This window comes from Pistacia vera, unplaced genomic scaffold (assembly GCF_008641045.1).
Source record: "Pistacia vera cultivar Batoury unplaced genomic scaffold, PisVer_v2 Contig1186, whole genome shotgun sequence".
Classification (NCBI taxonomy): Eukaryota; Viridiplantae; Streptophyta; class Magnoliopsida; order Sapindales; family Anacardiaceae; genus Pistacia; species Pistacia vera.
In genome coordinates, this window is record NW_022195233.1 from 37,626 (window position 1) to 52,890 (window position 15,265).

Genomic DNA, 15,265 nt, shown 5'->3' on the forward strand with positions numbered 1-15,265 from the left:
TAACTGCAAAAGAATACAGGTCGTGTATTATAGAGCATGCGAACAGATAATATGCCTCACGAGGATAACCCACTTGGTGTCTAAAAGCGGCAGTGGCCGTCATAGCAGAAAAAAGAAGAATTTCGTCTCGTAGGCCCGCGTTGCTGGGATAGCTATGTATCCCTCGGCGATGGTAGGTTGCCGGGACAAGTAGTATGAATCCTTGTCCCTACTCTTTTTGAGGTAATAGGCGACGCCGAGCTCCACTGCCGTTGGCTCACCAAGCCGCTTTCGCAGCACGCGATGTATATCGCGACAGCGATGACATACGCATTTGGCGTGAGTTGCAGGTGCGATCCCGAAGTGATCCAGGAACAACCTGATGAAAGGATGGAGGGGAATCGTCCCTCCACCTTGAAGATCTCTTGGAGATCGCGACAAGGCCATCGGAAGGGTGCCGTGCCGACCTGGTATGCTCGAGGAACACCCCCGCACGGACGTCAAACTGCTTTTTTATCTATTAAGTTCTTCTTGGGTGAGAACGAGAAGACATCAAGGGATGCATCCTCGGGAACGTCCCGCGAGGACGAGCTGGCCGCTTCCTCAGGTTTGGACGTTGACGAATCCATTCCAGAGTCTGCAACATCGACAGACACGGTCATTTAGGCCTTCATGTTTTGTCCGTGCGGTGGCAGGGGACAAATTCCTAAAACCCTAATAGTAACTTGAGCCACCAACCACGGCTCGATTCCGCAACAGTGGCGCGTCTCTGGTGGAACGCCAGGAAACCCAACGCCGTTGCCCACCAACCAAACAAATGCAAAAAAAAAAAAAAAAAAAAAAAAAAAAAAAGAGAATCTTACCTTCTGGGATGCGTAATCGAGGCCGAAACTCGTTTCAGTTGCCTGAGAAGCGCCGATCGGAAAAGGATAATTTCTGGTTTGCAAAGGCTTGACACTCGAAGCAAAAGGGGTTTTCGTGACCTCATCTGAAAAATGTGAGTTTTTATATGGATTGCGAATCGACGGTTACCACTTCTCCGAATCGAAACCACAGCCTCCTCTCTCCCCGCATTTAATGCGCCCACGTCGCATAAATGTCGTGATGGGAGTCGTGTTCAAGTGCGTCGTGCAATCAGAGCTGTCGAAACGACGCCGAGTCAGCGCAGCGCATTTAATGTTTCTGGCAGACATTGCAGCGCGTGCAGAGCGCCTGACAGCGTGGATACAGGTTCATGAATCTCTCCAAGGCACGTAAAAGAGCGCCCAACGAATCCAGGTCGTAAAATGACGATTCCAGGTCGTTTGGGCGAGAACTGTGCGAGGTGTGTGTCGCGAAGGTCATGTCCCGAGCTTCTTCTATTCAGGTCGGAACAACCAAAACCTCCAACCGCGGCATGACTAGTTTCCAAGATTCGACCCTCAAACCTACAAACTAGGGAGCTTTGTTATGACTAAGAAATCAAAGGCTGACGTGGAGTTGGTGACGAAACGTGGCATGCTCCCATCAGAACGGTAAGCGCACGTCAGGCCTGCCAAACGTCCTGGTGCGCCCACGTGTCCGCTAACCTGCTCCGAATCGCGTGAAATCGACTTAAAGGAATGGTAATGGGATGTAAAATCAGATTAGATCCTGACAATCACACAACCCAAGGATTTAGTGATGATTACGCACATTCAATTGGGTATAAGAAGAGGAAGACCCTTCATTAAGGGGATTCGACAATTTTACACAAAAAATCTCTCTCTCTCTCACGCTTTTGTATTTACTTCCAATCTTTTGTAAGTTAGTCCGCTGTTGCGACTTGACCACACTATCAATATCAATACAAATCAGTGGAGTAGGATTTGCACCTTAGCACTCCGAACACTTTAAAAGCTCTCATAGCATTTATTTCACTTTATATTCATTATCACGCGTGCTTTTCGACCAATCAACGCCACGCACGTGACAATTAGTTGGTGCCAAAATAAGTATCACAATAATTAATATTAGAAACCCCCAATTTCAACAATCTACACTTAGAATGGGCTTGATTTCTTCTCTTTAACCAATTAAATTGCATAGACCATGTCAACTGTGGGAAAAAAAAAGTAATCATTGGTCTTTATCTTCAGCCAGGGACCATTGTAACTACGATTTTAATTTTATAGTGCCAAACCAAAGTCAGAAACCAGTAATCTCAACCGCAAGTTTCCTTTGCTATATTTTACTAAATACAAAGTAACATAGTTCAATTTTTTCCAGTACTAATAGGAATATATAAGGATCCATGATCTTCCATCCATCACAACACGGAATATTCTATCTTAAACTATTGGCCATTTTGTTCACATACAACAACAATATGTTTTCTTTATCAAGCCCACCTTCCAACTCTTATGTTGCCTAATAGTGTTATTCATTCTCCCTCTTCCTTCACGTTGGCCCGACCTGATCCTTTACAGGACTTCTGTGTTGCATACTTGAATCCTCCGTATCAGTAATGGCTTCCCCTGCAAACCTGCGAACAAGTAGTTTCGGATGATTTTTTCTGCATGGGCTGCGCAAATAGGGAAACACATCAAATATCCTGGAGCGACAGTGACTTGCTAAGTTTTCACGTTTCCAGGGCTCATACGCTGGGGCTTTTAACGAACCGAGTAGACTTTGCCCCGGTGGAATCAACCACATCCTTCACACCCCCGTGGATCTGAGACTGGTGTTGTGATTGTAGGAAAGCTGTGGTAGGATTTGAACAGGTGACAACGTGTTTCACTCAAAGGTTTTGAGTCCTGGGGAGTGTTGTGATTCCAAGGGACTGGTTCACTTCCAACTAAACGTGGGGAAGGAAAGGCTCTTGCTTTTACATCTTTCAACAGTCACTACCCTGGTGTTGTGATTTCTTCCACAAGTCTCTTCGGTTCAACGCCGTCAATTCCTAATGCGGTGTTGACCAAAGCCTTCCAGGTGGGAGATGATGTAATCAGAGATCAGATCCAAGTAACCATTTCTCAACTTCATGCATTTTCAAGATTTCATGTTAATTTGCTTCTTCACCATCCTTCAACCTCTCAGAAGTGATGGATCATTTATTGTTTATAATAATAAATCATTGCGACTGCAGTAGTGTTCAACGTATGTATGTGTACTGAACAGTGAATAAGAAGAATAAGTATTTAAAAGCATTGTTAATCTCATGGAAGTGTTAGTATCAGTAGCCATTTGAAAATTCTATTGTTTTTCCCCCTTCAAGCGCCAGTTTGCTCATTTAAGCTAATACGACACAGAGCCATCACTTGTTATGGCAATGACTTGATTCAAAGATACATATCAACAGATTTTTTTATACACTGGTAAAAAAACCCCACAAAATTATTTTTTTATTTTTCGCAAGACAAAGTAATTTCTTCAACAACACAATCTTTCAGATACTGTTCCAGAACTGAATTCAGATAAATTTTGCTTAAGAACTGATTAATAGAGTACACGTATCCAGTCAGGTGATACATAGAAAGATGAGATACATCTACAAATGATATGATCATACAAATTTAGAATGGTCTTACATGTAGGAAACATGTTCTGCACTGAAGTGTGGGAACCAATAGCAAATTTCCTCTTTTGAGTAAGTATAAAACAGAAGAACTCAACTTGCCGCTTAATCCAAAATGCCAATGAGGGTCGTATAACATTATGTTGCGCTATCGAAACCTCACAAACTGCATATGCAGCCATTCGTGTTGTGATCCATGAGCATATTCCCTAGCTGCTTGCGGGCCAAATAGCATCCCAGCAGCATCAAATGGTGGTGCCACAAGCTAACACGCCAGGAAAACCAGTTAATCATACAGCAGAGAAGTTCCGAAGATGTGATCCTATAGTTGTGTAAAATCTGGTCTTATAATAAGGTACATGTCCAACATAGGTAAGTAGTAGTACCATTGAGAATCTATGAATATATTGATTACATTAAGATGGTAAAACAGTAAAGATAAGTTGAAACATAGGGCTCTCATCAGAACAGTATTTTACCCACACTCGAGATCTAACCAACGATTATTTCTCTCTCATTGGAAAGAAGAGAAAATCCTAACCTTCCAAAGAGGTTGAATTTTTTCAATTCTTAGAAAATTATAACATTGCAGTAATATCAAAGAATCACACAACAAGACCAGTTCTCAATAACTACACTTCTTCACGCGATTAGTGAAAACTAATCATATGAATCATTTGATTGTAAATGACTAAACGTCTACTAAATTAAGCATAAATAACTGGTATCTATGTGATGTTCACTGGAATTGATTTGGTTCTTGAAACAGTCAACAAACATCTAAATTGCACTCTTGGCTCATTTCTATTGTCAGAAAGATTGGTAAGAGAAGTACTAAATTCAAATTCAGTACGGCAGCATCAATGATCACATTACCTAAACATCAAAACAATTTCACATTATTGGAGTCAATTGCTTTTATAATAAAGAAATTATTAAGCAATCAGTCAGTATCAATAGGCTTACATCTTTTGAATGAAATCCCTCAATGGTAGGACTCAAGCTCACCCTCGAATTGACGGCTTCTAACTTCATTGATAGGAACTACAAGAGTGAAAAAAAAAAAATTAAATTATTGTTTACCAGCTTAAAGAAGAAAATGGCATATGGCTACAGACTCATAAGATGGGATATCCATACCTCAACCTGCTGCTGAAGTGACTGGATGTAATTAATTATCTCATCAAGGACAAGTGCTTTTCCAATAACCTGATTGTGAGTAACCATTTATTAATAGATGATTACCAAGTCAAATGAGATTGCAGATTGGACTTTATTAAAATAGATGACAAAAAACTCAACAGTGAATTCATAATAATTTCTTCCTAAGAATAACTTAAGCAAAATTGCAGGACTAGCCAAAGAAACTAATATGTAAGTAGTTAGTCAACTGAAGATACCTTGTTACATCCAGGGACCAAATCCTGGAGAATCTTCATCCTCTCACTAATTTTTTCTCTCCTAGCCTGCAGAAACGTAAGTATGTTCCAAGTTAACAAATTATACTGTTATACCATTAGTGTTCTAAACCAGAATAACCAAAAAAGAAAATAAACATGTTAACAGTTTCAAATCTAGTAGTGTAAATGGTATATTAACCACATGGAAGCATCAGATATTATTATACTAGGTGCACTATGATGTAATTTGGACAATCAAGAGGATTGAAGTGAATTACTCTCTCTGCTAGACTATGGCTATCAGTAGCTTGGCCCCGTCTTGCTCTCACATGAATATAATCTTTTGGTGGCTCCGCAGGTTTGTTGCTTTGATCAGCTGACTTGTTACCAGCCACAGAAGTTGTTTCAGCCTCAGCTTTTGAACCACCATTTTCGTTTTTAGATCCTGATATTTTCGTTCGTTTACTATTGGATTCATTCTGCAGCAAACATAAGAAAAATCAACATAAATAAAATATAGAATTTCCTTTATCCAGAATCAAAATCAAGTGAGATTTCAAACATGGTCAAAAATAACATATTCTGAATTTGAAGGAGAGCCAAAGAACCTATATTTTGAGACACCTATAAGGTCACAGTTAACTAGATATTCATTTTAGTTGCAGTAAAACGTAGCAAAACAATAATAAATAAATAAAGATTGTCTTTCTTTTCTTTTGCTTTCAATTCTGAATTCCAAAACTTAAAAAGAAAATAGATTCCAGAAAATCTTCTGATATATAAGTCCACAATCAATAATATTCTAATATGTAGTAATAAACGTGATTATAAATATAGGTATTTAAAACTTAAAACTTAGCTTTCTCTTTGGTTGGCAAGAATACGATGACCCAAATCTAAAAACTTAAGACTTTGACCATTTGGGACCATAAAAAAAAAGGTTTTCACCCAATTGAGCAGCTATTCATAAACTCTATGCCAAATCAACAGAACATAGTCATCACGCAATTTTCTTCACTAAACTTAAAAATAAGAATAATTAGAGTAGATTAATAACAAACCGAAAAATCATACGAAAAATAATCTTCAAATTTCCGGAGGATACATGGAGTCTGCACTCAATTGAGCTAAAACGAAAAATTCCAGAACATTTTCTTTTTGCAAATCTTTTTACAACTCATTTAATTGAACTAAAATTGAAAAAAGAAAAAAGAAAAAATGGGAACTTTCCTTATCAATTGCGCAAAAGCATTACCATTCAACTTCCCATCATGTTAAATCCAAACCAAAACAAAACATATTCCTCAAAATTCACTTTTTTTGTTTCCTTTGACTTTCCCATCACCAAAAAGAAACTCAAACACAAATGCCCCCAGAAAATAAATAAATAAATAAATGCAAAAACTAAGTTAGACCCACCAAGTCATTGGCACTACTAGTAGTAGAAACAATCTTAGACGACTCATCTTCAGAGCTCACATCTCTTCTCTTCCTTCCACACCCACCACCACTCTGCTCAGTGACTGTTGATTCCTCCATCGACCCATCTCTGTGACCCGAACTCTCCCCAAACCCGTGACCCAAATTCCCCATTCGGAGCCCCGCTTCAGCACCGTGGATTGGAGAGGGCCAAATCTCAGCCAAACTGTAGGAAGATGGGTTAGCAGCAGAGAAAGAAGACTCATTTACAAGTGGAGGATCCATTTTTCAAAGAGGGGTGTTCATATGAACCAGTACAGGATTTGGATCCGGAATTGAGAGTAGAAGTTGAAGTGAACAGAGTGAAAAAAAAGATAGTAAATTGAGTGAGGTTTTTGGCAGAAGCGTGTGAGCTTTGGGGAATTGAAGAAAGATTAATAAAGAAGCAAAATAAGAGAGATAGAGAAAGAGAGAAAGGGAAGGTCTTTTTGAAGTTGAGACTTGACAGACAGGGACTGTAAAGCTAGAGTAGCAGAGTGTATGATCTTTTTTGGGCTCAAGGTGGGGGAGTACTGTGCGCACTGTGCACCCTGCGTTTTCTAGTTCTCACCCCCTAGAAAAATAAAAAAATAAAAAATAAAATTTTACTTTCCTTCAAAAAAAAAAGAAAAAAAATGGACAGATGGATTTGAGAGATATTATCTAATTTAGGTTTTAGATTTGCACGGTTTTATCCTAAAAAAGTATTTTTGGATAAGCGATCAAAGCTCTCGTTTCTTAATTGATACGGAACTTTGATACCAATAGAAAACTTCAACATATTTTCAAGGCCCATTTGGGTGGTATGTGAATTTCAGAATATGTATACAGCTAAAATGTCCAAAATTCAGTGGAAGTAATTTTTTCTTCTTTAATTTGTAGTGAGAAAAATTCAATAAATTCAAGAGGAATAAAATAATAAAACCAAGAAGAAGATAGGAAAAAAAAAAAAAAAAGAGGGAGGGTGCGCAGTGCGCATAGTGAACTTTGGAAGACATCACTTAACTTAAAAAGACAATAGCTTGAAGTGTAAAAGACGTGGGAAGTCGCAAAGCATTGTAATAGAGTGAGGTTTTCTCGGAAGATCTAATGGATGTAACATTATACCCACATGCTTCGGTATATTAATCAGTTATAAACGCTTTCTTTACTGTCCACGTGTCCCTCTGGCGTGTTTATTTTGTACTTCATCCATCCATCCAACTCAGGCAGTAGCGAGTAGATTGTCTATCGTATCCTCGTCGCGTAGACTGGTTAGCTGATAGAAGACATGGGATCACGCGCCGCAAGTTCATTGCAGATGATGAGGCATAATTTATAAAAATAAAAACAAAAATAAAATATTAGTTGGTTTTCAGGCTGTTTATCTGTTTCCGTTTTTAATAGTAATGTCGATTTCTATTATCCAATAATAATTTTGTCCCCATCAAAAATGTCAAAATTTTAATATCTAAATAATAATAATAATAATTAGAAATTAGAAATTAGAAATTTTTATTAAATAACTCCTTCTTGGAATCTTAATTGAAACATATCTTTTTTTCCATTATCTAAGTATCTTGGTATAGTTATGAGTCAAACTTGTCTAATCCTAAATGTCAAAGTCGTCAACTAGGACTTTTGGATATATTATTCAAGAAATCTTGAATTCAATCCACTTACGTTGTTAATAAGGGTGATTATTGAGAGGATTTACCCAGTTATCAACTTCAAGGTCTCAAAAAATTAATTGAGATGCACTCATGTTGGCCTGTATGTTAGAGTTGTCGACTACTTCAGCATTAATGGGTAACGGAGATGCACTCAGCATCAGCGGGCGGGTGCCCTGCTCCTCGATGAGCGGGTGGGGGTCGCAGGGGTAGCGTCCCCGAGCCCGTAGGCGGTTTTGGGCTTTTCCATATATAACCGCTGTAGGATTTCTTTTAAATTTCTAATTCCTTTTTGGGTTAGGCTTAGGAATAGGAGTCCTCGTAAAATTAGGTTTAATCTCTTAAACCTAGTATATAAACATATTTTTCTCTTGTTATGTGTGTGAGAGCAATTCATTCATTGTAAACGAGAGAAGTGAGACATATTGCAATAATATTGACTCAGCTGGACGTAGCCCATATTGGGTGAACTAGGATAAATCGCACGTATTATTTTATTTGTTTACTGTTTGTTTTGTTTTACTATTATATTTTATTCCTGTTGTTATCTCTATTTCGTTCACTGCACACCCCCGACCACTAAAAAAAAAAAAAAAAGGACAAATATAATTACACAAATGAGGTGGGTGTCTACCCTACGACTCGTACACAAAATCTCTAATATAGCTAATTCTAATAACTAAGGGGTTTTTCATCCGATTGCAAAATGAGAGGTTAAATAACATGATTTTGAAAGTGTCTATACCAAAATTTTAATTTTAATAAAAGAACTCAGAGTGATTCATACTTCATAGTGAATTGATAGACTATCTTAGAATAAAGTTATTTTTTGAAGGCTTTTATAAACATATATAATTTCTCAACCCAAATGGGAAAAAAGAGAATAAACAAATGGTGTAATTAATTCCATTCCTTGTGGCTAAAAATCACATTCCTATTACTATGGAGAGTTTAATTTTTTTCCCCCTTTTTTATGATTTTAATTAATTTATTTTCTTCTATAATTAGTATGACTTTATTAGTGAGGTATGGTTTATTGAAAATGGCAATCTACAAATTGTTTTGATGAAACACAATGGGTAAGGTTAGGTATGAAAGTATCAATCAAATGTCATCCCACTTGAGGATCTTATCATCAAAACCTGCCTAACAATTTTATTTCTTTTAGTTTTGGTTTAAATGTAACTGAAGTTGATTAATAAAAATGGAGTCGGTCGTGTTCATCATTTATGTTTATGTTGTTGTTGCTCCCGATTTCAATAATTGATATTAGAGCACCCTCTCAATTTCCAACAATATATCAAAATTTTCAAAGTGATAATTAGCATGTGAATACGTAGTAGCTTTCAAACGTATCTTTCATGAATAGAAAATCTGTAATTCATTTATCACCTCAAGTACTTCATTCTCACTGACGTGAGAAAGACTTTGCCTTCTCATTTTTGTAAGACAGAGGGAGAGAGAGATGCGTTACAGAATAGTAATGGTGGAATTTTGACAGAAGAAAGTTGGTGGGGTAGTGATGAATGCGAAAGCCCTTGTTTTTGTATTGTCAAGGTTTATATAACAGTTATGAGAAGCTTTCAGCTCAAGCAAAATAAGCACCATCACTGCTGCCCGACCCCTTTATTATTTTTCTTGCTCGTCACAAGATTAAAACTGAAGCGTGTCTAACTTGTGTTACTTGTCTGGCAGAAATTTGCATGCGAATCAATCAACAAATATTGACTCACTGGAAAGCCTCTTTCGGGTATGCCCGATATGGGTTTGGTTCAGCTTCGTGTGGCTCTAATCTTGCCACCGCAACCGCAAGAAGAGTACTCAAACTTCTCTATTGTAATTCCCTTCAAGGATTGGTGTTCTTGATTGGGTTTCTAAAACGTGGTCCTAAACTTCAGATTTGGTATGGAGATGTGAAATTTTACTTATCGTCGTCACATCTTGTCTACCTCGTAAACAAATTCCACATGCGAATTGCTAGAACGCTATTAGAATGACGTGGTTCATGGAATTTTTCAGTGTTACGTCAATAGGATGGGACTGGCACATCATAGAGCTTCGTGCCAAGAAAGTAGAGATTAAAACAGATGCTATGACCACCCAAATGAAAAAGTTTCTGTTTTGGGTGAGTGATAGATTGAGATTCAATGGGTATTCTAGAATACTCTAATTCTATCATACAAGAGATTAGGATTATTGAATCAAAGAATCCATAATTAGTCATCGTTATGTAAGTGACAGAGCTTTATTTTCTGTCTTTCATGAGGTAATAAAGACTTAAATGAAGCATTGAATAATCAATAAAAATTGGTTTATGACTCAATCTTATAAATTTTCTCCCATAACTCTAGATTGATAGCTCATAATTAGTCAACTCTCAATTAGAAAAATGGGATCCATTGTAAGCAAGCAGAACCTATTTATAAACTGTCACGTTAGAGTTATGAGAGAAAGTTAGTGAGATTTGGTTGTAAGTGTAGTATTATTCATTAAATAATATAAGGGCAATATTACACTCAATGTTCTGAAAAACCAAACCAGGCCTTGACCCGTTCAAGGCTCTGGTTCTCAGTTTGACCGGTTGAATCGATCAGTTGAACTGTATCCTTTAAAATTTTTTTAGTCCCTAAATATTTAAAATTCATAAAAAAACACCCCTAAATAATTGCGTATGAGTCTATAAAGGTTTGAAATCTATCCAAAACACCCCTATTGCACAAAGAGACTGGTGAGTGGTGGCGATAGAGATGATCGACGACCAATCGAAGTTTGGAATGATAGGGCTTTTGATGTATAGGTGTTGGCGAATCTTATGGTGGTGTTAAGGAGTTCTAATGGCACCAGAATTTGCCAGAATCAAGAAGGAAGGTTGACGGTTGCGTGAACAAAAGGTGGACAACGATCGATGGCCAATCGAAGTTTGGAATGATGGGGCTTTTGATGTAGAGGTGCCAGCGAATGTCAGGGAGTTCTAACGGCGTCGGAATTTGCCTGAATCAAGAAGGAAGGTCGACGATTGCGTGAACAATACGTGGACGGCGAGTGACGAAAGGCTAAACGGTGGCCACTAAAAATGGATGAGTTTTGTCGTGGAGATGCCGCCAGGTCCTATGGTGGTGTTATCTTCCTCGCACAATGCCAAAATCCGGCGAGATTGACTCGTGATTGGACCATGATTCGACACTATTCTGACGGTCCAACCACGACTCAATCCGGTTTGATTAAGAATACCGATTTTCAGGAGAAATCGAACCAGAGATGACACCGGTTCTTGGTCGAACCGATCGATCTAATATGGTTTTCAAAACATTGACTACACTTACAACCCAATCTCACAAACTTTCTTTTACAATTTTGACATAAAAATTTGTAATTGGTCTCGTAAATAGATCTCGTTTATCTAATTACGAACTAACCAATTATGAATTATCATATTGGAATTGTGAAAGAATGCTTGTAAGTCCACCTTTATTGATAATATAAAGTGGCTTTTTTATTTTGAAGGAGAATGGTCTACGAAGATAAAAATAGATGAGGATAGCATGCCAAGTAAGAAAGAAGTTTCTCACTTAGTAAATAATTCATAAGGACATTTGCCTAACTAATTCTTTTAGAAAGTTTGCATGTCTAATCAAGACTTACAATCATGCATAATGCATTGGAATTTTTCAATCATTTTATCAGCAACGTGTTGGGTTCTGGACATAAATCCAAAGATAATGAATACTAAAAACGCTTGAGAAATGAAAAATGAAATTTGAAATTAACCCATGTCCTGTAGAATTGAAATGAATTCAGAGCTCCGGGAGTGGGACTTCTTGGTTGGCCCCTTTCCTTTGACTAGGCCTTGCCAAAAGTTCCAGGATTACCCGGAAAGTCCTGGTTGGTAAGTTGAAGAAATCTAATACAAAAATTTGCAATTCAGCAGCACATGAGGAGGAGTATTCTTCTATCGTTTTAAAAATAATTGAGTCATACAATCAGACAAAAACCATATAACATAATAGTATTTTATATAAATTTTATAAAATTTTTATCTAATTATATTTTTGGTTATATGATTCAATTATAAGCATAACATTATTCATTGTTTTAAATATTATTAATAACAATATATTGTTTTAAAATAGTGATTAAGGATCATTCTCTTAAGAAGAACAAGACATTCGTTATCAAAAACAGAACTAGCAGTCTATACGTCTTCTGTGCTTCGAAGTAATGACGAAACGGCGACCAGTCCACCAGGCGTTCATTATTTCTCGTAAAGTCTGTGTGCTTATTTTCCACGGTTTCAACTTTCAACTTCCAAAACAGGACCTGAAGCTAGTAGAAAATTTTGACGTTTCATCTCCTGATTCAATCGTGGTTGTTTTGTGTTTCTCTCATAGTTCTGTAGACATTGAGACCTGGTCTAAATTTCACACAGAAATCCAAGCAACAGACCCAAATGCCCCGCTATTGGAGGCCCCATTCTCCCAGCTCAAATAAATAATTTGAGGACCCAGACCTATCAAAAGTGTTTGCGCAGATCAAACTCAATCATATTGGATCCATAAAAGTTTCAGAAACAGTTTAATGATCTCATTGTACCTTCCTTTTGGTTAAAATCTAATACATTGCCCATTTGCTCAGGAAGAGAAGTAGCAACTATTTCGACTAAAACCTTCTACAAAAGGATAAACCATTAACAACTCATTTGTCAAAAACCCGAGCACATTTTATGGGGTAATTCCTTGTAAGGTAAAAACACCCACAGACACTCACAGTAAGGCTGAAACCCGAGGTGTTTTCTGCCATTAATAGACCTGCATAGTTGTCGCTTGGAAGAACAGAGGTACGGCTACAATTTGCATCAAAACAATAGGGGAGTAAACCACAAATTAGATGGACATTCGTAAATTTGCCGGGCAAATGAATAACAGTAAGCATTATGAACCTGTTAGTACAATCATCATAGCAATGGTTCCAAAATAAATGCGTTTGCAGGACATGACCCTATTACTCAGAAGTGAAACGTGAAATTATTGGAATAGTAATGAGAGCATGGGCCATGGCTCCTCTCAGAGGCTAGTGATAGTCCCGTGAAAACCACAGCACACCACATCCAATTATAACGATTGGTGAAATCAAAGCAACACTATTCTGTACCATTCTCTGTACCCTGACTAATCAATTAGGTGATGAAACTTCATTAAAGAAATGTCTAATAAAAATCTGGTTAGCAAACTTTCATGTATGATTCTATTATATTATTTCTCAAGTCAATTTCAGGCCGGCCCTTAGGGGTAACAACATGTTTAAGAATCAATCTAAGACAGGGAAAAAGAAGTCTAGAGTTGAGATGGGATGGGATGGGACAGGCAATAAATTAATTCAACTGAAACATAAGAAACAAAAAAATAACAAGTAAAAGAAGCTTTTTTCTCTCTAAACTAATCCCACTAGTCATCAAAGAAACGTCTAATGGCTGCCAAACAAATGGAAAACAAAAAGAAAGTCGATTTCTTCATGTCCTACTCTTTGAGCCAAACCAATGTACAAGTTACAAATGGGACAATACAACACAATCTTGCTTTATATTTTCAAACTTTTCTATAGTAGACCAGAGATGCTGTAAATTCAACGGCTCATCCACTTCACTCTGCTTTTTGTACAGTGGTCTTAAACAACAGTATATACAACTTTTGATCCATTGAAAAATACAGAAACCCACCAACCGAATGCGTGACAAAAGACCCAAAACTTGTCCCAACGATACAGTGCCACGCCGGTCCATAAACCCCATCAAACTCCTGCAAACATTACAATCCCCACAAACTCATTAGTATTTGCTAATCAATCATAAACTCGAAAAATCTGATTTCAGATAAAGAAAAAAAAAAGAAAAAGAAAAAGAAAAAACCTCAATACTAAATAAAATTCCAACCAAATTTATATTACAACTAAGAAAATGAGTATGTGATTCGTAATTAGCAATTAGTTATTAGAAATTACCTTCTTGAGAGTGAGTGCTAGGGTTTTGGCAGTGAACTTTTCTAAGCTATCATGAGTCTTTCTTGCAAAATCAACCGCATGGATTTGCATAAACGGCGGCATGTCGACTGAAACAACCTTCACACCGCAATTTGCAAGAACACCTGCCAACTCGACCTGTGAGCCACAGAAGGATCTCCTTCGCCCTAACGAAACTGAAACTCTCTTGACATCATGCCCTTCATATAATACATTCTTCACATCTTTATCTTTCACTAATACCAGTTCCTTACAATCAACATCCTCCTTATGAACTTCCTTCTTTTTACTATTTAATGGCCCACCTTTCGATGATTTCTTCATTACCTCTTTAGAAGCTTCCTCCTTTATTCGGCTGTCTTTTTCATTTCTGGGTGCAGCTCTCTGTTGGGGTTGCATTAATTTACTTGGTTTAATGCGCAAGAAGTTGGAGGAATCAGAATCAGCAGAAACAGTCATGGCTTTGGCTTGCAAATGGATGTCTTTGGTCGGTGTGTGTTTTTGTGAAGTACGAGCTTTGTTATGGTAAAGGTTCAACCTTGAAAAACTATTGGTCATATAATAAAAGGGTTTAGATGAAGTAGAGGAATCTGGGTTCTTTTGTGTTGTTGAGTGAGAAGTTTTGGAAGAGATGTTTGTTTTGTTGGGTTGCTTTTTGAGGGTGGGATCCATGGAGGGATTAGGATCTGGGGTTGCTGCTATGATGCGCTTGTGGTGGGTGGTGTGGTGTTCCATGTAAATTGGTTGGGGATAAGGAAAATGAAGAAGGAAGGAAGAGAAGTGGGAATTGTTGCCTACTTGTTTGGGGATGGTGGAAGTCTGTTTTGTGGGGTTCATTTGATTGGGAGTTGTGTGGCGAGATCTGGGGCTGTTTTGTTTTAACATGCACAAACAAGGGGTAACGGAGGGTCTGTGATATGTTTGACCATTGACTTGATCTGAATGAAGGAAAAAATCAGATGGTTTAGGTAGTACTGTAAAACTTATGAAAGCTACTGTTGTCCTCCTAGGGATCTAACAGTCCTGCTATCAGGAGGGACCATCACCAAAAATGGCCAAAAAGAACAGTGGGGTCAATTTAGAACGGCAGAAAAAGAGAAAAGACCCAGTTACAGTTCCATTCAACCAAATCAATGAATTGAACAAACCACCTACACTGTCAAGCCAACCCCAAAGAGTTATTCACTATTAAAATCCGAATTCATTCATACCCACAACAAATGAAATGAAAT

General features: G+C 37.7%; 2 protein-coding genes and 1 pseudogene across 2 annotated transcripts; 1 reads left to right on the forward strand and 2 right to left on the reverse strand.

Annotated features, from left to right (window-relative positions):
- Nucleotides 1–1,083: 1,083 nt before the first annotated feature.
- Nucleotides 1,084–3,042, forward strand: LOC116111011 (annotated as a pseudogene).
- Nucleotides 3,043–3,394: 352 nt separating this feature from the next.
- LOC116111020 (transcription factor bHLH79) lies at nucleotides 3,395–6,920 on the reverse strand. The gene is made up of 6 exons (XM_031397228.1): nucleotides 6,334–6,920; nucleotides 5,193–5,393; nucleotides 4,915–4,980; nucleotides 4,655–4,723; nucleotides 4,481–4,558; nucleotides 3,395–3,779 (listed from the first exon to the last, which is right to left on the reverse strand). Exons 1-6 carry the CDS (start codon nucleotides 6,616–6,618, stop codon nucleotides 3,663–3,665), a joined length of 816 nt encoding a protein of 271 aa, XP_031253088.1. The 5' UTR covers nucleotides 6,619–6,920; the 3' UTR covers nucleotides 3,395–3,662.
- Nucleotides 6,921–13,357: 6,437 nt separating this feature from the next.
- LOC116111046 lies at nucleotides 13,358–14,866 on the reverse strand. The gene is made up of 2 exons (XM_031397260.1): nucleotides 14,016–14,866; nucleotides 13,358–13,813 (listed from the first exon to the last, which is right to left on the reverse strand). Exons 1-2 carry the CDS (start codon nucleotides 14,766–14,768, stop codon nucleotides 13,658–13,660), a joined length of 909 nt encoding a protein of 302 aa, XP_031253120.1. The 5' UTR covers nucleotides 14,769–14,866; the 3' UTR covers nucleotides 13,358–13,657.
- Nucleotides 14,867–15,265: the final 399 nt, after the last annotated feature.